Below are 24,755 nucleotides of genomic sequence, written 5' to 3'. Positions count from 1 at the left end.
GAGCCCAGGTATACCTGAGTCCCCCAGAGGGTCACAGGGTCCACCATGGGTGCTACTCAAACCTACACAAGTAAGTGCCAGACTGACAGGGCTGACTCAGCGCTCGTCACTGTGAAAGCAAGTGTCAGGAACAGAACACGGGCAGAGGGGTGTGAAGAGCCACTCCTCATACACACCTGGTAGAAGTGGGTCAATATTCGCAACTGTGAGCACATTTTCGGTATAGATTCTTTGAATTCTCCAATCCTCTTATTTTCCTCCTCTTCCTCTGCTGCCGTCACTCCCCACTGGCCCTGGAGAATCGAAAGTACCCAATGTAACTAAAATCACGATGGAAAACAGGTTACAGAGTAGGGCTGAAAACAGGTAGGTGAGGAGCAGGAGGTGTCTGCTTTTTATGCCTCTCTGTACCGTTCAACACTTTCACAGTAATTTTCTGATGCCAGACTGCTCTCCAGCTTACTTTTTCCAGTTAACAATGTATCTTGAAAATATTTCATATGAACACATTGGAGCGCAGAGAACTGCCTCTGTTGTTTTTAATATCACATTGTATAACATGTAACAATGTACATAATTCATCTCATTTAGTGTGATAAACAGCCTTCTATCCTTCCCTCCTGCTGTACACGCTTTTATACAACAAAGACAGTACGTGTGAAAGTGGAACCAGATGGCTCAAAGTGTCTGCACCCTTTAAACTAGTATCTTGACTTTAATGAGAATTCTTCTAGTTCCCTAACCATGATGTATTTTTCCGTACTGGAGATATACCCATTTATTTCTATTTTTAAGATCATTTTCAATCGATGATGAATTTGACTAAATGTCTTCTCAGATAGCATATATAGGAATTTTTTTTTTCTTTTTTTGAGGTGGAGTTTCGCTCTCCCAGGCTAGAATGCAATGGCGCGACCTCGGCTCACTGCAACCTCAGCCTCCTGGGTTCAAGTGATTCTTCTGCCTCAGCCTCCCGAGTAGCTGGGATTATAGGCATGAACCACCATGCCGGGCTAATTTTGTATTTTCAGTAGAGACAGGGTTTTACCATGTTGACCAGGCTTGTCTGGAACTCCTGATCTCGGGTGATCTGCCCGCCTCGGCCTCCCAAAGTGCAGGGATTACAGGCAGGAGCCACCACTCCCAGCCATGATTTAATTCGCTTGTCAAATATGGTGAATTATACTACTGGATTTCCCAAACCTACGCATTCCTGAAAAAAATCCTAGTCTTCGTAAATTATGCTTTTAAATTCTGCTAGCCATTTTTCTATTATATTTTATGGGAAATTTGTCCATCAATATTTATAACCCAGATTTGTTTTTTCTCAGACGGGGCATCAGACTCGTGATGCTTCCTACACAAGTTAGAAACTCTCCTCTTCTGACTTGAAACAATTCACAGAGCACAAAGCTGACCACTGGTGCGTTTGGGAGGCTTTCTCAGCACGGCTGACCTGATGCTTTTTGGTGGGAGCCCTTCAATGGCTTTGTTTCTTCTTTAGTATTTTTTCTGCTTACAATTTCCCTTCTCTCATGGGGCCAATTTCGGAAACCTATGGAAAATCATTTCCTTCAAGTAGATTTTTTCCTCAGAGCTGAGCAAGAGAGTGTGTTCTTTTCACTTGTTTTGTAAGTTTGTGCCTTCTCCTCCCACTACCTCTCAGATTCCTTCATGGCTTAATTTCCCTCCACTCCTTGGCCCCCAAAAAGGCCCAGCTCTTGGACTTTATTGTTTTCTGATTCACTAATTTTCACTTTCATCTTTACTAATTATGTCCTTTGGCTTTTTCTTTAGGTTTCATTCCTGCTTTTCCAACTTTTTGAGTGGGATGTTTATTTACTTTCATTCTCTCCAATTTATTAATATAGGCAGTTATGAATTTTCATACTTTCTTATTTATGTGCATTTTATTTTCATAGTCTGTAAGAAACTGATTATTCGTCTAATATCCATGTGTTTCAACCCATTTCTCCTTGTTTGCTGGTGGTTTTCTAAGTGAGTACTGATACGGCGCGACCTGGGCCTTGCAGGAAGCCTGCTCTGCGTGGTCCTCACTGTGCTCTGCTCCTCCCATCACTCCAACGCGCCCTTCCTGCCATGTTTACTGTTTTGTGCTCTGAACCACAACCTGCTTTCCTTTGAAGAATTTAATTTGCTTTATATGCCTTGCTCATGTCCACTGTTTTCTTTACAAACTATCTATCACTCTGTTCTACACCAGAACTTCCCAATTTGTCTTCTTCCCCTCTCCCGCCTTTTTGTGGAAAACAGGGTCTTGCTATATTGCCCAGGCAGGTCTCCAACTCCTGGGGTCAACCTATCCTCCCACCTCTGCCTCTCTAAGAGCTGGGATTACAGGCGTGAGTCACCGCGCCCGGCCAGAACTTCCCAATTTGTAGGTCTGCCCAGATAATGACCTTCAGCCCTCAGCTACAAGCCATCCAGCACCCCCACCCGGGGCATCAAGCAAACACCATCTCTACTGAGCAGCTTTTTCTTTCATTGTATGGGTTGAACCCAAGTCCCCTGACTGACATGACATACATCTGCTCTTACTTCTGTCTTCATATTTATACTATGCTTTCCAGTTTGAGGGTGGTAATCTTCTACCATATCACCTGTATTTCTTCTAATAGCCAGGCAGTGACACTGTGTCCCAGTGGTTACCTTTTTACCTATACTTCATAAAACATACCATCTTTTTCTTCGGATGGTATCAATGTTCTAATCTGGGCAATAATAATTATTGTCCTCCTTCCTTTTGCCATCTGATTTTAGAAAACATTCTATTCATATCTCTAACATCTTTTTAACATATGTATACCTGGTTTACTTCATTTATGAGCTTTAAACAGTATCTTTTGATGCTTGGTTACAAAAGATAAAGAAATAACAGTATTTATACTACTTCCCATCTTTTCCACACCAACTTCTCTTTTATTTCTTTAAACAAATTTTTGAAATATACTATTTTACTGTAGTATAACACAAATAAAAAAGTGTAAACACTCATACGTGAACAGCTTAATAAGTTATCACAAGATGAATATGCCCAGGTAACGCCTATGCAGATGCAGAGCAAGGGCAACTCAGCACTCAGATGTTCCTGTGGCCCCTTCCAATCACCACCTCTCCTCCCGGAGAAGCCCTGGCTATGGGAACAGGGCCTGGTGTGCCTGAGATGCTCTAGCTATGGGAATGGGGCCTTGGTGTGCCTGAGACGCCCCTGACTATGGGAGCGGGGCCTGGTGTGCCTGAGACGCTCTAGCTATGGGAATGGGGCCTGGTGTGCCTGAGACGCCCCGGACTATGGGAACGGGGCCTGGTGTGCCTGAGACACTCTAGCTATGGGAACGGGGCCTGGTGTGCCTGAGACGCCCCTGGCTATGGGAACGGGGCCTGGTGTGCCTGAGACGCCCCGGACTATGGGAACGGGGCCTGGTGTGCCTGAGACACTCTAGCTATGGGAATGGGGCCTGTTGTGCCTGAGACGCTCTAGCTATGGGAACAGGGGCCTGGTGTGCCTGAGATGCCTTAGCTATGGGAACGGGGTCAAGTGTGCCTGAGACACCCTGGCTATGGGAATGGGGTCTAGTGTGCCTGAGACACCCTGGCTACGGGAACGGGGCCTGGTGTGCCTGAGACGCTGTAGCTATGGGAATGGGGCCTGGTGTGCCTGAGACGCACTTCTGTTGGACACTACACCTAGGAGAGAGAATGCTGGGTCAGAGTAGTCCTGAGTTCAGCACTGGTCACTGCCTACCAGTATTGCAAAGTGGTTATTCCAGTTTATCCAGAACCAGAAGCAGAAGAGTTGTCTCACATCCTGACCAACATTTGTTGGTGTATGCATTTAAAATTTTAACATTAAACATCTAAACTTAGTAGAGTAAAACAGTATATTTTGAGCTGTTTAAAATTAGCCAATGCTGCCTAATTAGGCCCAGGCCCCACGGCTCTCCGCGCCATGTGCCACAGAGTCAAGCCTACCTGTGGGCTTCCGGACCTTACCCTGTTCCACTTACTTGTCTTTCCTCGAGCCCACACCACTCTTGTAACTACGGTGATCTTATTCTATAACTTAAGGACATACACGTACTCGACTATAAACTTACGTCCACGGGGGCTGGACTAATTCACGCTGCCTCAGCAGTGTGCGAGGGTTCCCTTTTCTTCACATCCTCGTCAGCCTTTGTTCTTGCCTGACTTTTGGATAAAAGCCATTTTAACTGGGGTGAGAGGACAGCACACTGTAGTTTTGATCTGCATGTCTCCGATAATCCATGATGTTGAGCACCTTTTCAGATGCCTGTTTGCCATTTGCATGCCTTCTTTCGAGAAATGTCCATTCAGATCCTTTGCCCATTTTTTAACTGAATTACTAGATTTTTTCCAGTTAAGCTGTTTGAGTTCCTTATATATTCTGGTTATCAATCCCTCGCCAATGGGTAGTTTGCAGGTATTTTCTCCCGTTCTCTGGGCTGCCTCTTCACTTTGTTGATTGCTTCCTTTGGGTGCAGAAGCTTGTTAACTTGTTGTGACTCCATTTGTCCATTTTTGCCATTGCTCGTAGAGTATTACTCAAGACATCTTTGCCCAGACCAATGTCCTAGTTTCCCCCAATGTTTGCCTTTAGTAGTTCTATAATGTGAGGTCTTAGATTTAAGTCTTTAATCCTTTTCGATTTGATTGTTGTACATGGCAAGACACAGGGGTCTAGTTTCATTCTATACAACCACAGACTTTTGTAACAACAACAACAAAATGCCAGCTTTCTTTCCTTCTCTCTGTACTGCCTCTCAGCTCGCAGCCCTGGCTGGGAGCATCAGTGCAGGAGCGTGTGTGTCTCATCCAGGGATGTGCTTCCAATATTTCACCCCAAGTATGATGTTTTATTATAAGATTATTCATTCAAACCTTTTTATTGGGTTTTACTTGGTATTAAATGATTTTCTCCATCTGTTGAGATGATCATATAATTTTTCCCGTTTAGTTTATAAACATGAATTACAATAATTTTATTAGAATGATAACAGGGAGGGTTCTATGCTTGGAATAAGCTGAAACTTGTAACACATTATCGTTTTGATCTACCAGTGTGATAATACTGTGGATTTCGCAATCCTTGTTTACAATACTAGGACACAGACAGCAACAAAACCAAACTCCCCAGATGCTCTGTTGTGGCATCAGGTTACTATCTTAGATAACTATATTCAATTCTGTTTGATAAGTAAAAGCAATCCCTAAAACTTAAAAGCCAAAATGAAACCACTTAACCCAGCCATGCAGTGAGTTGGTGGAAGACCTTTATGGGAGCAAAATAATTTCGAGGACATTACCAGGTGGAATTTGAACGCTTCTATTTAGTGGAAAAAATCTCGGCAAAAAATTTTTTAAAATTATTAGAATAATAGAAGAAATATTTTTTCCCTCAAAAAAAAAAAGCTGCAAAAAAAAGTAAAACTATTTTCAAAACTATACGGTTCCCGTATCAGTGGCACCATCGGGATTCTCATTCTGAGACAGTCACACGTATGGGTGCGTGCACGGATGCATTATCGTAAGACGGCAAATAATTAAGTATCATCATCTTAGAAACCAAGGTTTTCAACATTGAAGATACCTTGATAAAAAATGAAAGTAAAAGTCCTTTAATCCTACATTTGTATTGTAAAATCACTATAAATTGATATTTATAGTGTGTGAGAAGAAAAGTGGAAAGAAACAGAAGAGCCATGAGGAGGAGGAGAAGGACCCCTTGGAGTCCCCCACCCAACAGCAGCATAAGGAGGACATGGCAGCACCAGGGGGTGCAGCCGGTGGGCACCACTTCGGTCCCAGCACACACCCGGGGCTCTGTCCCCTTTCCAGGAGGCGACTTGCATGATCTCTTCAGAACTTTCAGGGGACCTCAGGTCGAAATGATGGCTTTGAATATTATCTTGCCTTTTGAACTTAACTAACTTCTCAGATACGATTTTAGCTTTTGTGTCTCTTCCTGTATCCTTAAGGAAGTCTGAATGGAATATCCTGAATCAGCATGGACGTGGCCTGTTCATCCGTCCCGCTCACTGTGACAGCTAAGTGCCCAAGAGAACCTTCCACTCCCACATGGCCGGCGGACGTGCTATTAGCACAGGGTTAAAATCCAAAGAATTGATTTTGGTCGATTTTTAGACAGTTTAGTCATTCTCTAGAATGGAAGCTTCTCTGGGGCACACGGGCAGTTTTACAAATGGCAGTGGCCAGCACGCATTGAACGCCTACTAAATAAGCATCATATATCATCACACACAGGTAAGTGACCCTGTGAGGTCATATTCCTTATCACCCATTTTACAGATAAGGAAACGACATCTCAGAGAGGTGAGCCACCCAAAGGCACAAAGTCAGGAAGTTACAGAGTTAGGCAGAATCGTCAGTACGTCTGACTTTAAGTTATCCACAGGGTTGCCTGGACGAGGTCCAGGAGCTTCTGCGTGCCAACTCGACAACACTTCAGAATTACCGAAATCCGCTCTGAATAATGAGAGCCCTGAGCGATACAAATGATTCCAAAATACACCAAAGAAATAACTTGTGCTCCCTGTGGAGGACTCTCTAAGCTACACGTTGTCCTCTCACACAGGCTTTAAGGAAAATAATACTCAAAAGTAAAACTAACCGAACTGTACTGACTGAATAATGTCTTTGACAATCCCATGAGTTAGTACTGTCATGACATTAAAGACAGACACATGCTGAGAAATGCATCGCTGGGTGGTTTTGTCCCTGTGTGAACATCACTGAGTGTCTTACACAAACCTCAGCGGTGCAGCCGCCGACACCCTGGCTATATGGCACAGCCTATGCTCCCAGGCTGCAAACCTGGGCAGCGTGTGACTGTACTAAACGCCGTAGGCAACTGTAACACAACGGTAAGTATTTGTGTAGCTAACATATCTAAACGTAGAAAAGGTACAGTGAAAATATGGCATTATAATTTTATGGGACCACTGTCATATATGCAGTGTGTCATTTACCAAAACGTTATGTGGCACATGACTGTATCTTGAAAAAGTAAAAGATTATACAGATCATAGAAAATAAAAGAAATCCCATAAACAGCCAAACTTGCTTAATAAATCTGAAAATAACTGTTTAAGTATAGAAATTTGGTTCATGTACATACACATGTACACACATACATGCAATGCACACACACACACACATACATATATACCTATACATATTATATATACACATATACTTACATTACAGGTATATAAACATGCATACACAGTCTCCAACTTAAGATTGTGTGACTTAAGTTTTTTTTTAACTTTAACAATGGGTTTATCAGGGTACAGGTTGAGTATCCTCTATCTGAAATGCCTGGGACCAGAAGTATTTTGAATTTCAGATTTTGCAGTATTTGCACATACACAATGAGATGTCTTGGAGAGGGGACCCAAGTCTACACATGAAATTCATTCGTGCTTCATACACACCTTAAATACATAGTAGCCTGAAGGTAAACTTATATATTTTTTTATAATTTTCTGCAGGAAACAAAGTTTGTGTACAATAAGCCATCAGAAAGCAAAGGAGTCAGGTGTGTAATTTCCCACTTGTGACGTCATGTCAGATGAAAAAGTTTCAGGTTTAGGAGCTTTTCATATTTCAGATTAGGGATGCTCCATCTGTATTAAATGCACTTTCAATGTAGAAGGTGCTTATTGGGACATAAGCCTGCTGTAAGTTCAGGAGCATCTGTAGAGGCACACGTTTACAAAATGCAGCATGGTGCATGATCCACAAGCTTCAAACACCAGAGTGATGCACAGTGGAGGCAGCTGTGGAGACTCTGACAGGTGACGTCGGCATTGTGGCACTTAGTAACGAAAACAGGCAGGAGACTTGTGATTCTCATGAATGTTGCTGTTTTTATTTATTTTGTGAAACAGGATGATGATGACAGTGAGGGTGGCCCCCCTCTCTTTACAACTGTCAGTGATTTCTCAGGACTTCAAACGCAGTATAGGCACATCTCAACCTGTCTGACAATTTTGACAAGTAAGTTATTTGTTGGCATTTGTGATTATCTTGTGTGGCAAGGAGTTCATTATTCAAATAGATAAATTCACAAGTGCAAAGACCATACCTCGATTTCACGCTGTTTCTTTTTCTCTTCAAACTGTAATCGTCTCTGCAATTCTTCCAGAGCAGCTCTGTATATTGCATCTTGAGCATTCTGAAGTTCAATAATTTGATCAAACACAGCTCTAAGTTGATTTAAGAGTGCCTGAAAGAGATGACAATGTTTCATGAATAGAGCCTCAACAAGCTAAGTTTCTTAAAACATTGATATTTAGTGAAAAGATATAAAAGATATCAACTAAAATTCCCAAAGTGTTCATTAGCTGTTCATTCATTCCCTCACCACACATATCCTGAACCCTCCTGCTGAGCAGTGCTGCGCTGGGCACCAGCAAAACATGCACCACCTGCACCCGTAACAAGAGCAACTGTGACTGCCCGAGTCCCAGGGTGGGCCAGGAGCTCTCTGCAAATCATCTCCAATCCTCATAAGTTTACAAAAATGAAGTTCTGCCCAAATTTCAAAGCTAGATAGCAGGTAGTAATGAGTAAAACTATTCCAAGACTTAAAAACGAATAGGAGCCGGGCACAGTGGCTCACGCCTGTAATCCCAGCACTTTGGGAGGCTGAGGCAGGTGGATCATGAGGTCAGGAGATCGAGACCATCCTGGCTAACACAGTGAAACCCTGTCTCTACCAAAAATACAAAAAATTAGCTGGGCGTGGTGGTGGGCACCTGTAGTCCCAGCTACTCTGAAGGCTGAGGCAGGAGAATGGCATGAACCCAGGAGGCGGAGCTTGCAGTGAGCCGAGATCACGCCACTGCACTCCAGCCTGGGTGACGAGCAAGACTCCATCTCAAAAAAAAAAGAATAGGAAAGCATCTCCATTTTTCTTTAGATATAGCAAAAGCAGGTAATCAAAAACATGAGAAAGGAAGTACTTAGTAAAATATAAAAAGCAAATTCAGCAAGGTTTTTAAAAAGTGTATCATATTTTATACCAGGAATAAAAGGATATCTTAATATGAGGAAAAAACTCCTAATGTTTTAAACAAATATCAATGTCACAGCAGGGATCTCCCGTTCATTGCTTATAAATACGGCACAGTAACCTTCAGTAAACAACTACTGCACTTCATTAATCTTTCTCGTAGTGTGGCATGGAAGCACATCATGAAATCTACAGCACAAAATCATTTACATAAGTTAAAAATGTATCCACAGAAAATACCATCTATATACCCAAGGCCATAGAGCAAACACATTAAAACTGCCGCAAACAGCAGGGAAGGGGGTAGAGGAGGGTGGAACTGGAGTACTGGCAGGGTAGAGGATAAAATTAACCCTAACAAAATATGAGGCTTTTCGTGGACCACTGATGGCAGTGTGCTATGACTGAAGAGAAAGGTTAACTCTACCCTCTGCCATCTTAGGTTTGAAAAAACACACCAACAGTCTGAGGGCAGAGCGGGGATTAATTTCAATAGTGCAGAAGAAAACTGTGATAAAATTCAACACCCACTCATAATTTAAATAAAGCATCTAAGCAAACTAGGAGTAGGGCAGAACCCTCTTAGTTTGACAAAGGTCCTATCAAATGTCTTTGCAAACAAAACAGCCAATGGTGAAGCAACAAAGCATCACTTTAACATCAGGAATAAGACTGGGATTCCCTTTGTGCTTAGAGTCAGCCTAGCTAACACCCTGAAGTGTGAAAAAGAAGCAAAGGCAGACTGTGTGGAATGAAAGAAACAAAACTGGTTTTATTTATAAAAAATATGTGCCAAGAAAATATTAGACTAGAAAAATTAGAGATCAAAGTAATAAAATCAATACCATTTCAGACCAGCCAAATTTCTCAAATGTAGCAATAATGTAACAAAAGATTTGCAAGAAGTTTATAGGAGAAAAATGACACAACTGTACTTGAGAAGCATAAAAGAAACCGAGATAACAGGAAAGGTTCCAAGCCTGTGGTTGGGAAGACACAATACAGTCGATCTGGGGAGAAACTAAGAAGTTGAGTTAACTCTATTTTTAACACAACTTTACAGTTAATGAAGACATTTGCAAAGCCACTTCTCACCACCCATTGTCTAATGGACTAATACTATTCTGCAAAAATATTTTCCGTTATGAAAGGCTGGCGATGCTTTGGTTCAAAATTCATTTGCTAAGTCACAGCAGCACCATTCAGAGCTGAACTAATGTCTGATCTCAAGCGAGACAAAGCTGAAATGAGTATTTGCTGACTGGTTTTGGAACAAACGGAAGCAGGAGAACTCGGTATTGGGCAGTGAACAACCCATGCTCTCTTTCACTCACTACAATGCCCTTATGCAAAATCAGGTCTCCAAAGTACATGGCAACAAAAACAACGTGGACTGATTTGGCAAATGACAGAAGGATGTGATCAAGGGATGCTGTTCCTAACATAAAACCACCACATGACTAATGCGGTAAACACATCTTCCATCTTACAAGTTCTCATCTTAGAAGCTGTTCTGTCCTGTTGACAGGATCTTACATAAGCAACACAAAAGGGACGGTTTAATCTGTTGTTTTTCGTAAAGATTTCTCTAATTTGTTTCTTTATGTAGTCTAATAAAGAATAATTTATTATCTCTGGAAGAGTTAATCTATCTACAAGGTGACCCACTGACATCGACTTCAAGCTCAGGCTGCCAGGCAAGGCTTTGCTGGCAATCTGTCCGCACACGGCACCTGCAGAAGGCCGTTCTTTGGCAACCTCAGTGGTACCAATTCACTCCAATTCACAATTTCTCTCAACAATGCACAAACAAAAACCACAAAAACAGGCACAGACTCCAGCTTCAAAATTATATGTATCAGAACCGTCCTGGTTTTCTTAGTGAGTGACATAATAAAAATGTTATACTTAAAATTGCTTATGTCAATAATGGATTGTTTTAATCTGCTTTACATACTGGGTTTCTTTTTATTAAAAAAAAAAAAAAAAACTCATTTTAAACAAATCATCAAATTAAGAGTAAAGCCATCAGCAAAGGCAAGTTCAGAAACGATCATGAAGCCTCTGGCATGACTCCTTCAACGACGTCAGGTGGGACCAACGCACACACGAACACCCCACTTCCCACTTTCACAAGAGCACTGTGCTACAAATGGGAAGATTTTTCTCCCCCAGATAGGGTTCTTATCAGTGGAAACTGTCTAGGGGCAAAAGCCATGACAATGTATCTTATACAGAATGTTCATACCTGTAAGTGGGCTAAATCTCCTACATTATCTGTCAGCTGTGTGGAGTGGTACTCATTTGCCACAGTTGGACTGATACCAGTATGGGTATAGTCCTCAGTAGTTCAAACATGTTCTGAAATGCATGAAATCTAGTGACTGTAAACACCTCTGTAAAACAGACACCCAGGCACAAAATAGCAACTAACACCCACCTGCCAGTCACTATGGTCAACACTATACCTGAATTATATAATTCTTACAAACTACTGAAGAGACTAGGATCACGCCCTTTAAAACAGAACACTGGAGTCAAAAGCTATGAAGTGAAACTCAGCCCTCGGTCTACCTGGCTACAGAGCCCGTGTCTGTCTTGCCGTGCAACTGCACCGTGAGACAGGCCACGCTGGCCAATGGCACATGAGTCTAGGAACACAGGTCCTAAACGTGTGCGGACGATGCTCGTTGGCATCTACTGAATACAGAGAGGCAACGGCTGGCAGTCACCATGAAACCTTCTGTGGTTTTAGTCCAGTAACAAGACCAGGGTTAGTAATAGAGGTTTCAAGGGCCTCAAACTTCAAGATGTATATTTCTTTAATTATTAATTATCCTCAAAGTATTTTAAATTATTTTTCTGACATAATTTCCACATATTTATAAAAACATGTAAAACATTCCATATAGAAGCAGCTTTGATCTCAACCATTTTCTGACATGATAGTTCTTTAATAACGAAATTCATGGCTGGTTAACCTACATATACTAAAATTTAGATGAAGTAAAGGCCCTGAAGTGGTGTGTTTTCCACTGACAGGCCCCGAGAGTGCAGGCCCAGCTGGAGGCAGCCTCTGCCAGCCGGAAATGTCTGTGAAGTCACAAGAGTTCATGTCAAAAATGCATTTGATATTTGCCCCCTACTTCACAATATATTTGCTTCAAGTGAAAGCAATGTGGTTCCTTCTTGCCCCAGACCTCAGGATAAAAGCAGAACTCCAGGAAGATTTGCCACATGGAACGTGCAACTTTCAGAACATGGACCCTAAAATAAAAGAATGTTTGCAAAAAATGTCATACATGTTACCATATGTTTTGTTTCTTTTTTTTTTTTGAGACAGAGTCTCACTCTATTGCCCAGGATGCAGTGCAATGGCGTGATCTCAGCTCACTGCAACCTCTGCCTCCCAGGTTCAAGTGATACTCCTGTCTTAGCCTCCCAAGTAGCTGGGATTACAGGCACACACCACCACTCCCGGCTAGTGTTTCTGTATTTTTAATAGAGACAGGGTTTCACCATCTTGGCCAGGCTGGTCTCGAACTTCTGACCTCAGGTGGTCCACCCGCCTCAGCCTCCCAAAGTGCTGGGATGACAAGCGTGAGCCACCATGCCTGGCCTGTTTTGTTCTTATATTGTGTTGCTTATTTTGTTCAGATATTAACCTCAAAACTCAGGATTTTCTCTTTTGAATACCACAATAGGATATCATTATATCTAGAAAATGAAAAGGCATTATTATTTTCTACCATTTTTATATCTAGTTTACAGTATATTCTTGTTTCAGCACTACTGTTCCAATTCTGTTCAGAAACTGTACCTTCAACATTAAACTTGTAATAAAATTATCTGAATTATTACCAAAGTGGCTGCATCAGGGGATTTCTAAGATTCCCTCGCTTGACAAGAATCCAAGAAAAGAAGATTATTCTTTTGGTTTCTTATTTCTAAGCAGGTCGGAGTCTTACCCTGGAGTCACCATCCAGCAGGCAGCGGGAGATGATGGTGTCTAAGAACACCTCGTGTGCAGCAATGATGTGATCCAAATCCTGGGCCTGCTGGACTTTGTTCCAAAGCTCATCCCAAGAACATTCAAGCACCTGGGAAACAACAATTTAAAGATGCTAGATAAGCTCATGTTCTTCCTAGTGAAGCATCACTCATAAAATATATCCCACCTATGGGAGGCCGAGGCGGGCGGATCACCTGAGATCAGGAGTTCGAAACCAGCCTGGCCAACGTGGTGAAACCCCGTCTCTACTAAAAATACAAAAATCAGCTGGGAGTGATGGTGGGTGCCTGTAATCCCAGCTACTCAGGAGTCTGACGCTGGAGAATCGCTTGAACCCAGAAGGGGGAGGTTGCAGTGAGCTGATATCATGCCATTGCACTCCAGCCTAGGCAACAGCAAGATTCCATCTCAAAAAAAAAAAGAAAAAAAAAAAATATATATATATATACACACATACACACACACACACACACACACATATACACCCACATATATATACCATGTAAAAGCCAAGACATGACTTATTGAAACTAAAATGAACACAATGACCGATGTGTACCTCAAATGTGATGTAATACTGCATCTGATGAATGAAATGGACCATCTCAGAGGCCAAAACATGACACTGGTGCAGCACCCCAGAGAACTCTGCAAGGGAAGAGCTGACGTCAGAGGTGCACTGCAGGTACGCTTACCAACAACGTGCTGTTCTCCCTTACCCACCTGCAAGCTATCTGAAAACAAAAAAATCAGTCATTTAAATTCTTGACCCCTTAACAGGAAACAACCTCTCCATAACCAATTTCTGAACAGTTCAAGCTAAACGAGAATTGAGCTATCTAACCAAGTAGTACTATAATACTTTACCTAATAGGAGCCTAATAAGGAATACATGAAACAAAATATAATTGTATTTAAAAATTAAATACAAAACATTTACTTTATAATAATGCAGTGCACTGAATAAACAGAAGCTCTGCTTCATGGCTTTACAATTAGCCTGCCTGCTGTGCGTGAAACATTTACTATTCCCTTGCTCTTTGGAGATAAAGGTGATATTTCTTTAACGAACCGACTATGGCCTCACCACCTGTGAGAAAGAGGAGCCTCGAGGGAAGTCAGGGACGAGCTCAGACTCTCCTTTTATCCTTTAGGAGATCACAAACCATCACCAGGCTGGAAGGTCACCACAGAGCACAGCTCTCTGCTCGCACTTTTAATTTTTTGTTCAAAGACTATGGCAGCATATTGTTACACTAATGTATGTGATGGCTCAAATCAGAGCTAGGCCCATCAGTGAGGTGATTACAAATCAGAGCTAGGCCCATCGGTGAGGTGATTACAAAAAGGCTTTGTAGCACAGGTCAGCTTGGACATGTTTTGTTACTGCTTCAAATGCCCTCAATGAGTTACCTCGATAATGAGATCGAGACTTGCTACTCATGCAGTTATGTGAGACGTCAGTCTTGCCTCTTCTCAAGAGAGTAAAGAAGTAGTGGGACTTAAGCTTCTTTATAGAGGTGTGTAAAAATAACAATGGCAATGCAAACTTTTTAAAAACACTCTTTCTGTAAGTTGAAGATTAACTGACACCTTGCAGTTTTGCTGTCTTGGTTTAACATTTGACAGCCCGGTCAGCAGAGAAAAGTGGGAGTGGAGGAGACAGAATTCTAAGCCTTATAAAAATGTAAATCCTTAAACAGATGATCAACTTATACAAGCATGAAATATGTATGTGAACTGCATGAACACTGTCCGAAAGCACAGATTCCACTAACAGGCAGCATCACCACCCAACCCTCGCGCCCAGTCTCCAGGGACGTGCCGTGCACCAGGGAAAGGAGGAGGGCGCACTGCAGAGGAGGACACTCCTCACCTCCCTGGTGCCTGGGCCTCGGGAAGGGGCTAGAATTCTCGAACACAGAGGCTAGCCAGAGGGGTGTAAAGCAGACATCAATATACATTACATACCAGCACTTATCTAAATGAAATATATGGCAGCCAGTAAGAAAGATGTTTAAAAAAAAAATTTCAAAACACAAAAAAAGAACTTGCTTTCAAAGAGGCAGAAGAATTTTTAGTTAGGGATCATTGATGGCAGACTTAGACTATGCACCTTTCAGAAGGAGCAAATTCATTTTTTAAAAAGAGGGATGACACACTGTCCCTCAGGCAATGAACAGGCAGGAGGTGGCAACCTAACCAACCAGGAGCTCCGAAGGGCCCTCGTGCACATCCACGTGCCACGCAGTGCCTCACAAGGGCACACCCACTCAAGGGCTCAAGCGCCTCCCCTGCCAATGGCTCTGACTGACGTATCAGAGGCATCTCCAAGATTTACTTATGAATTTACAACTCTGCAAAGAATCCTCAGCGCTCCTTACATGGCCCCGCAGACAGTTAAACATAGTGAACTATAATGTCCACAGCCATGAGATGCACTTTCAGCTCTAACACCCTCAGGAGAGACCCAGCTGCCCTCAGACCTCTGACATCTGCCCAGCATCTGTACTCATGAGGTTTCCTGCAAACCTGTGACATGTGCCCAGCATCTGTACTCACGGGGCTCTGGCAGACCCGGGACATCTGCCGGGCACCTGTACTCACGGGGTTCCTGCAGCACAGTGTGCGCTCCACATACCCCAAGTATCCTTCTTGCCATTAGGAATCTACAACCCACAGATATGGTCAATGTGTATCCGAAGAAAGGGTTCAGCTTTGAGGTTCATCTGAAATCCTAGAATTATGAGTGTACTTTTCCCTACTGAAACTATAAATAGAGTCCAAGATTTCTAATCGAATAATACTCAAAACCCCTCTAACTACAATTACTTTTCAATGTAAAGGGGCATAATAACGTGTTGTTTTAAGTGATGTTCAGCCATGTTATGGTTTCAGTAAGATTCTAAGGAAAATACCACTTGCACTGAATTTTAGGTTTTAATGCAGAGCTCAAATGAGAGGACTGTGTCTTCCGCCACTGAAGTCACTGGATATAATGGAAAATCTACAGCCAGTCTTCCCTGGAGAACGGTGAGTATTTAAAACATTCTACAGGTGCACAGAGCGTACATAGATTTGTCCTCAAGATATTTCTCGGATGTGATTTGATTCTCTCCAGTGCAGCAAAGTTATATGAAATAGTTTAGAAACCACTTGTGGAAGGTTTTTGTATTTTTATGTTAATATTATCACAGAACTCTGGTGGATCTTTTCATTGGGAAACAAAGTTACGAATTCTACCAGTCACAAGCCACGACTCATAGGTCTCACCCTGACATCGACGTCTCCATCAACTCTTCCCAGGTACATGCTCAGTGTGACCCTAAAATTGAGCTGTGCACCTGTGCACAGTGAATACAATCTGTTTTATTTTCTACCTTTTCAAGCAACTACCCAGGTTATACTTATCCATCCTGACCTCTTTCAGAGGAGGTTTAAGCCGACTGACAAAACTGTAGATTTCATCGAAAAATGAAAGGTGAAACTTCACCTCAAGGTTTACCTTCACCTAAAAATGCGAAGCCGGCTACTATCAGCACTTTCTCTGAGGGACTCTAGATTTGTTACAGAAGCATAAAAATTTTTCGTGGCTATTCTCCATTTTCTAGCCCCTGCTGGGTGCTCCGCAAGTGACAGAAGCAGCTCAGTCGCATGAACGCTCAGGGCTGTGCTGCTCTGCTCCGCCTGCATTTCTGAGGCTTCCTCCAGAGTTCTTTTCAGGGTCAGTCAAGCCAGCAGCATCTGAGTAACATGCTGGTTTTTCATGGCATGAATATGCTTTTGCTAACATCTTCTACATTTCACTGTTGCTCTATTAAGAAACCAGGAATTTTTTTCCCTGGCTTCAAATCAATCTGAAAGTAGATACACAGTGATTAGTGATTAAATCACTAATTCTATTTCAAAATCTCTGATTTTCTTGAGTGTACAATTTCTCTGATTAATGCTCTAGATTCTTTAATGTCACACTGGGAAATAAAAATGCTACTGAATGGCCACAAAACAGAACAAACACATCTACCAAACAACACTGTCATGCAATGCTCAGTGCCACCTAAACTCCTGACATTCCACTCCAGCCCATCCCAGTGCTGCCCGGGGCCTTCCCCTTCTCTCCCTCACTCCCAGCCCCACCACCCCGCAGCCCTGGCTCCACCAGGTTCACACTGCTTCGCTGTCTTGGCCTCAGCTCTGCCTGCATTCCTCGTGCCTCCCAGTCACTCCAAGCCCGCCTCTCCCTCCTAGCATGCCCTTAAAGGCTAAGCCATACCCCTACCTCTGAATCCGTCTGTTCCTCCTCTGTGATTTTCAGCCTCCACTTTCTTCTCCATGTAGGCATTTTAAACAGCCTCCCAACAAACAAAGTGTCTAACTTCATTAGAAGTTTTGACTTTGATTTTGCCCAACTCTTCCATAGTATATCTTTAAATTTTCAGATGCTATATGGCAGCTAAGAAGGGGGCTGTTAGTTGAAAAGGTATCGTGCACCACGACAGACAGGTCTACAGCCCCCACCCCAACCCCGTCTTCCTCCTAGCCATGCCACCCTGTGAGACTGCAGTTCCCACTCACTGATGTCCCTTCCGCATTCCACTCCACAACTTCCAAGTATATCCAGGCTGATAACATCTAAAACATTTACCTCTAGATCTTAAGATCAGTCTAATTAGTGGCCTCACAAGGTATCCTAAAAAATACCTCAAATTAGCGTATTTGAATGGAATCATTATCCCCCCAAAAGCTCTTCCTCCCATGCTCCCTGGGTGAGAAAAGATGCCACCACCCACCAGGTCCTCAAGTCAGAGACTCAGGTGCCACTGAGACTCCAACCACCTCCTGGCCTCCGTACACGCATCACCTGGTCCTGCTGGTGCCACAGGCCAAGTCACCCTGAAATCCATTCCCTTCCCTCCAGCCCCGCGGCTGCTGTAACCATAAAGGCCAACGTCACTGCACATGGATTATTACAACTGGCTGCCCTGCTAACCACCACGGTCGCACCCCAGGTTCATTATTCTCAATGACCCGAATCCAGACCTTCAGGACGTGCTCCCGGTTGGGCTCCCCAGCCCCATGTTGGCAGCACAGTCCCCCTCCCCAGCTTTGCCAAACATGCTGCTCTCCTCCCCACTGACCCGAACAGCTCATCCTCACCTGTCAGGGGCCAGGCTGGACACTATCACCTCTGGAGCCTTCTGGAACCACCCCACGTCTGTCAGATGCCTCACTTAAACATTCCCATGCCACTTGGATTTTCCCGTATTGATTGACCGTAAGTTCCTCTGTAAATGTCTGCTCTGCCCTAACAGGCCACGAGCTGCTTAGCCACAGGGAGCTGGTTTGTCACACCGTCACTGGGAACCAGCAACAGAGAGCACTAAGTGGGCCCTCAGTGATGATTTCCTGAAAAAATGCGCGATTTGGACACTCAACGTCAGAGCAGGCAGTCTGCATTCCTCCAGATCTTGAGTACTCAAACTCATACCTTTCAAAAGGTTTCTATAAGCAAGGTCAATTTAGCAACAATGTGAATATAGGTGTTCTTTCCTTCTGCAGTCTTAAAGTACTACCAGTGAATATGGTTCTCCTTCTAGAAAAATCACCTTTTACTGTGTCTACGAGTATAGAGGACAGCACCTCCAATGGTCTTCTCTTAAGACAATGCCCCGTGACAGTGAGAGACATCTGGTTGCTGCTGTGACGATGCTGCTACTGAAAAGAAACCTGGTGAAATCATCCACATGACAGAAGTGTGAAATCGCTACAATACCACAATTATTTTTCTTTCCCAAATGAGAGATTAAACACTATAGAAAATAGTATTTCTGAACTTCTACTTGCTCTAAGGCTGTAATGACTATGAACTCAATTCACAAGGCAAAACTAATCCTTTAGTTCCTAAAAAATTCCATTTACACCTGCCAACATGCCTAGGATCTCTTTACCCAGCACTCTGAATATATATTTGAGGAATGTGTTTTAAATGTGTTTTTATGGCTGACCCACAAGTAACTATATAATTATAAGAATCCCAAAAGCAAAGCAACATTGGCAATAAGGTCCAGTGAATGCAGGAGGCACGCCTCCTGCAGGGCCGACGCCACACTGGACGGCCGACACACAAATTGGGTGGCCGCCGTCCCCTCCCGCTCGGGCAGCAGCTAAGCAACAGGCCCTTCTGTAGTTCTCCACTGACCCCTACAGGCTGTCGAAAGAACTCCAAGTTTGACTCAAAGACTGGCTCTTAAGGACTTGTTCAGGCAGGCACCTTCCACCAGAACCCCCTCACATCCGGAGATGCCCCTAGAGATAGCACTGAGTAGTGCTGAACATTATATTTGTTTTTTTTTTTTAGAAAATACCTTAAAACAATTAGTTCACAATTTCAAAATCACCTCCTCAACCCATATTTACAGTGATGCTACTGTATTTAAAAGTGACCTTATCAAAGTACCCATCTGATTTGTTTTTCTCAAGACTAAGGATCCAAACGACATTTGTTAAGAACTAGGATTGTTTTCAAAGTCTCTAACCACCTGTAAGGAACAATGTGAATATTGTTAGTTTCCAGTAGTAGAAATATTTTTTAGATTAACTGAATCTAACAAACCATTTTAGTATTAGCCGCTGTGTTTTGTCCAGCTGACTGGCAAATACATAAAAAACTGCTACCATCCAGGATTGGTAAAGGCAGGAAGACCAGACAATCTTACATGAGGAATAGGTGTGATCTTCCTGCTAGACCATGATCGAAAACTCTTGCCCCCAGCAAAGCACTTTCACATGTAACCACTTACTACACACGATGGAGCAAGTTATTACTTAGATGAATATTGTTAAAACACTAGGGTGATAACTGTTGACACTTTAAGTAAGACTAAGCTGTCCTTTGCACACCACACTCATAAGAGGCCCCGTGGCAGCTGTTGATGGGAGCTCTCTACAGGGTCCATGTGTAAACTGCTTCAGATTTATAATTAGCAGGACATTTCTAACGGGCTGGATTAGCAAGATCAGCTAGCTGATTTCTGCTCATGAAGTTGCTTGGCCATGAACTACTTTAAAATACTTCTTTATTAAAGGTAAGAACACAGACACCCCAACAGAAACACAGGTAAAACAAGTCCTGAAAAAGGGAATATGGTAGTGCCCCCCCCAGTTTCTCTTTATGCTGTTCGTCACCTGCTGTCAACAGCAGTCCAAATATAGTACATGGAAAATCCCAGAAATAAACAATTCATAAGTTTTCAATTGAGCACTGTTCTCAGTAGTAATGAAATCTCACACCATCCTGCTCCATCCTAGCCAGGAAGTTAATCAACCCTTTGTCCAGCAAATTCACGGCGTATACACTACCGCCCCCTTAGTCACTCAGTAGCTGTCTCAGTTATCAGGTCAACAGATCACGAGAAAAAAAGGTGAGTATAGTACAGTGAGAGAGACATAACACCCACATAATGTTTGTTATAGTATGATGTTAAAATAATTCTATTTTGTCATTAGTTACTGCTGTTAATCACTTAATGTGCCTAACATATAAGTTAAACTTTATCATAGGTAAGTACATATGGGGAAAGGCAGTATATGTAAGGTTTGATACTACCTGAGGTTTCAGGCATCCATGGGGTGGCGGGGGGGGGGGGGGGGTCTTAGAATATATCCCCTGTACATAAAGGGAATACTACATAATACAGCAAAACAAAAAAGAGGCCAGGCCTGGTGGCTCATGCCTGTAATCCCAGCACTCTGGAAGGCCAAGGTGGGAGGATCACTTGAGCGCAGGAATTTGAGGCTAGCCTGGGCAAAAATGGGGAGCCCATCTTAAAAATAAAAGTGCTTACCCTCATCAATCATTTTAAAACCATAACATTTAAAAAGCATAAAAGTTGAAATGAACTTCCATTTTCACCTATGAACTGACAATTTATTTGAATTAATAGCCAGTGTTAGCAAAAACAGTGATACAGACAACTTTCCACAATACGATCTGGGCTTACTGAGATGTAAACTAAATTGGTGCACATATCCCAAAAAGTGATCTGATAATATCAATACAGTTAAAATATGAATACTTAGTAAGTAAAAAGTCAAACTAAAATTCAAACTGTTAAGCAAGCAGTTCCACTTCTATCTATTCTCAAGAAATATTCAGAAAGGCATATCAAGATGCATTTACAAAAACATGCATGGCATTATTTATATTAGCAAAAAATTGGAGGAAAAAACAAGTCCAAAGAGAAATGATGAAATGATATGTACATGAGGTAATATCGTGCTATTACAAATGGTTCAGAAAAAGTTTCAATAGCGAGGGGGAAGGCTCAGCAAAAGAAGCTGGAGTTAAACTCTGTGAAGCAGGATCCTAGCGATATAAATAAATTTTATAAATAATAAAATATACATTTTCCCATACATAGAAAACTGATCAAAAAATGTATTAGTTATCTCCAACTAGAAAACAAAACTCATTATTGATATTCAATACAATAAGAGAAGAGCAAATTGATACAGATGTTGCTAAACTGATAATTAGATCAGAAAACTGTAGCACGACCAGCCCATATTTCAAGTTGGTATGGAGCTCAGCCTTCACAGAGGCTTATTTTGACATGTGACAATGACAGCATCAGTTTGGCCTAAATTCACTATAAGACGCTGCCTCGTGAAGGGGGCAGCCAGGAACTGATCTACTCAGTGGTATTCATAAGAAGACAGAGGGAAGGAAAAGTGTAGGCAAGTAATTACATATTCAGTTAAAACAACTCTGAGCAAGGGATCCCGCAACCGTGGCGAGAAGGACGGTGTGAAACCGTGGAGAAAGGAGACCCGCAGAGCCCCAGGCGTGCATGCAGTCCTCTCAGCACGGCCCTTCTCCCGCCTCCCCGCCCGCCCGTGGCAGCACATTCACAAGAAGGGCACCCAGCCCGCAGTCATCACTGCCTTTAAAAGAAAATCTCCCCTTTGCTTCCCTCTCAGCTAATTCGGAGGATTCCTACCATTCATTCCCCACTACAGTCAAGTATCAACACCTAGTAAAAACTGACAATTCTACGTGTCAGTGTTGGCTCAGACAGGCAACTCCCTGCCCCACAGCCTTCGGCGGGGGTCACTATTCTGGATCTCTGGTAGCTGCTCAGGGACCAGCCTCTGAGCTGGTAAAGAAGCAGAGATCATGAACTGCTTTCTCCAAACAACTGCTCTCTTTTTATTCCTAATAATTACTTTCCCACCAAAGGATTAAAGGCATGTACCATTTAGTTCTTCTTTAGAGACGTACCTACTGAAATACTTTCTCAAGGGTTCTGACCAAATCAATTTTATATAAAGACTTCAAAATTACTTGTAATTTAAGCCATTCAATGTTGATTGGGGCTGGACGCTGCTGGGAGCGTGTGCAGACCTGTGATCGCACAGAGGGCTCACCTGGCATGTTTCTCAGGAGCTTTGCATTGCACATGTGTCCCTTCCGTATGTCGGTGAGAATGTATTCCATCCGCTTGGCCCTCCAGAGGAAGTTAAATACTCTTAGGTAGTGGCTCATACATTCTCGAGTAAACACCTGGGACAACAGCAGAAGATGAGTTTATAGTATTTCCACGTAAGAATCCTCTCAGTACAGGTCTCCACCTTTTTTTTCAAAAGGTACATTTTAGCAAACTATCCTAATATAACAACCACACTGATGACTTCCATGCTAGGCAGCGTGCTAAGCAAACTCACAGGAACAGAAAGCAGGGAAACAGAGGCCTAATGTTACACAACTTGCCGACAGTTGATCAGGATTTTCAAGCCATTTTAGACTCTAGTCTAAGCCTAATCTAAAATGTGGACTCTTCATACAACTGCCCCCAGCCCGCCTGAGGGATCCGTGAGGCAGGGGTGCACTTTCTTCTGTGCCAGCAGCTCCTGGGGGTGGTGAATCTCATGGAAGGTAGGCCTAGAAGAATCTCCAGTCTGAAAAGAATCCTTCAGGTTATTTTCACCGATTTACTTTTATTTTGGGTCTTTGTGGGGTTTTTTTGAGATAAGAGTCTCACTCTGTCACCCAGGCTGGAGCGCAGTGGTGAGAGCTCGGCTCATTGCAACCTCCGCCTCCTGGGTTCAAGGGATTCTCATGCCTCAGCCTCCCGAGTAGCCAGGATGACAGGTGTGTGCCACCATGCCCAGCCAATTTTTGTATTTTTCAGGAGAGATGTGTTTTTGCCATGTTAGCCAGGCTGGTCTCAAACTCCTGGCCTCAGGTGATAGATTTGCCTTTTTAAAATAAATCTATGTTATCAACTTTTTTCCTTGAGTCCTTCTACTAAAGTAGGGCTTTACAAACCTGAACATTTAACAATACTGCATGAGCAATTGTTTATGTACATGGCATGACATCTTTGACACTCTTAATAAGATCTGTAGTACTATGAAATAATTAATTATCTCTTGTCTAGGCAATGTTCAGTTTACCTATTTGTCAAGGCACTCAGACTTTCCGAAATCACCGATGCAGTTATCCGTACTATGGTATCTTTTACGCTATGAAAATAATACGTAACGCATGCAAATTAACAAGGCAGGAGATATGAAAGTTGCTAATGTAAATAATTTGTTAAGGTCGGGCACAGTGGCTTACGCCTGTAATCCCAGCACTTTGGGAGGGAGGCAGGTGGATCACCTGAGGTCAGGAGTTTGAGACCAGCCTGGCCAACATGGTGAAACCCCATCTCTACTAAAAATACAACAATTAGCCAGGCATGGTGGCTCGTGCCTATAATCCCAGCTACTTGGGAGGGTGAGGCAGGGGAATCGCTTGAATCCGAGAGGCGGAGGTTGAAGTGAGCCAAGATCGTGCCATTGCATTCCAGCCTTGGTGCCAGAATGAGACTCCATGGCAAAAATAAATTAAATAAATAATTTGTTAAAATATCACACTGCTTTTTGCATTGTAACTATTTTAAAGTGCTTAGGACATAAGTCAAAAGAGAAAAAGCTAATTTGACTATGATGAGAAATTAAATTTAAGAGAAGCTATACACTTAAAATACAGTAGCTTTGATCAATAAAGGTTACACACCAGGAATTTATGCGTAAAGGGAAATTGCACCAGCAGTTCCCATCTCACTGTAGACAGGAGAGACACACTTACCAGTGGCAGGTTTCTTACCCCCAAGAGGAAAGAGGTGAGTGTGCCCTGACGCAATTATTTCAGCAGTGTGATGTGCACCCTGAGAGGCGGGAAAACAGCACAAAGCAGGCTCTACCAGAACCACTAAGAAAAAATTTTAGAGGCTGGCTGGGTGCGGTGGCTCACGCCTGTAATGTCAGCACTTTGGGAGGCCGAGGCGGGTGGATCACTTGAGGTCAGGACTTCCAGACCAGTCTGGCCAACATGGTGAAACGCCGTCTCTACTAAAAATACAAAAAAATTAGCCAGGCACGGTGGCTCATGCCTGTCATCCCAGCTACTGGGGAGCCTGAGGCAGGAGAATCGCTTGAACCTGGGAGGCAGAGGTTGCAGTGAGTTGTGATCGTGCCGCTGCACTTCAGCCTCCAGCCTGGGCAACACAGCAAGACTCTGTCTCAAAAAAAAAAAAAGAAAAAATTTTAGAGCCCAACTATATTCCTTCTCAACAAAATACTTTTCCCAGTACCTCAAAGAAATGCAATGTCCTTCCT

At 42.9% G+C, this 24,755-nt stretch overlaps 1 protein-coding gene across 1 annotated transcript in view; it reads right to left on the bottom strand.

Moving 5' to 3' along the window:
* The window catches only part of TUBGCP3 (tubulin gamma complex associated protein 3), a 92,864-nt gene that overhangs the window by 3,667 nt on the left and 64,442 nt on the right, over positions 1-24,755 (bottom strand). Inside the window, exons 17-21 of the mRNA XM_023217681.2 lie at positions 22,518-22,653; positions 13,651-13,739; positions 13,048-13,179; positions 8,150-8,290; positions 177-293 (exon numbers count right to left, since the gene is read on the bottom strand). Of these exons, the coding sequence (XP_023073449.1) occupies positions 177-293; positions 8,150-8,290; positions 13,048-13,179; positions 13,651-13,739; positions 22,518-22,653 (615 nt within the window). The remainder of the gene's footprint in view (positions 1-176; positions 294-8,149; positions 8,291-13,047; positions 13,180-13,650; positions 13,740-22,517; positions 22,654-24,755) is intronic.

This window comes from Piliocolobus tephrosceles, chromosome X (genome assembly GCF_002776525.5).
Source record: "Piliocolobus tephrosceles isolate RC106 chromosome X, ASM277652v3, whole genome shotgun sequence".
In the NCBI taxonomy this organism is placed as follows: Eukaryota; Metazoa; Chordata; class Mammalia; order Primates; family Cercopithecidae; genus Piliocolobus; species Piliocolobus tephrosceles.
The sequence above is the reverse complement of the archived record's forward strand: the minus strand, read 5'-3'. Positions and strand labels throughout refer to the sequence as shown.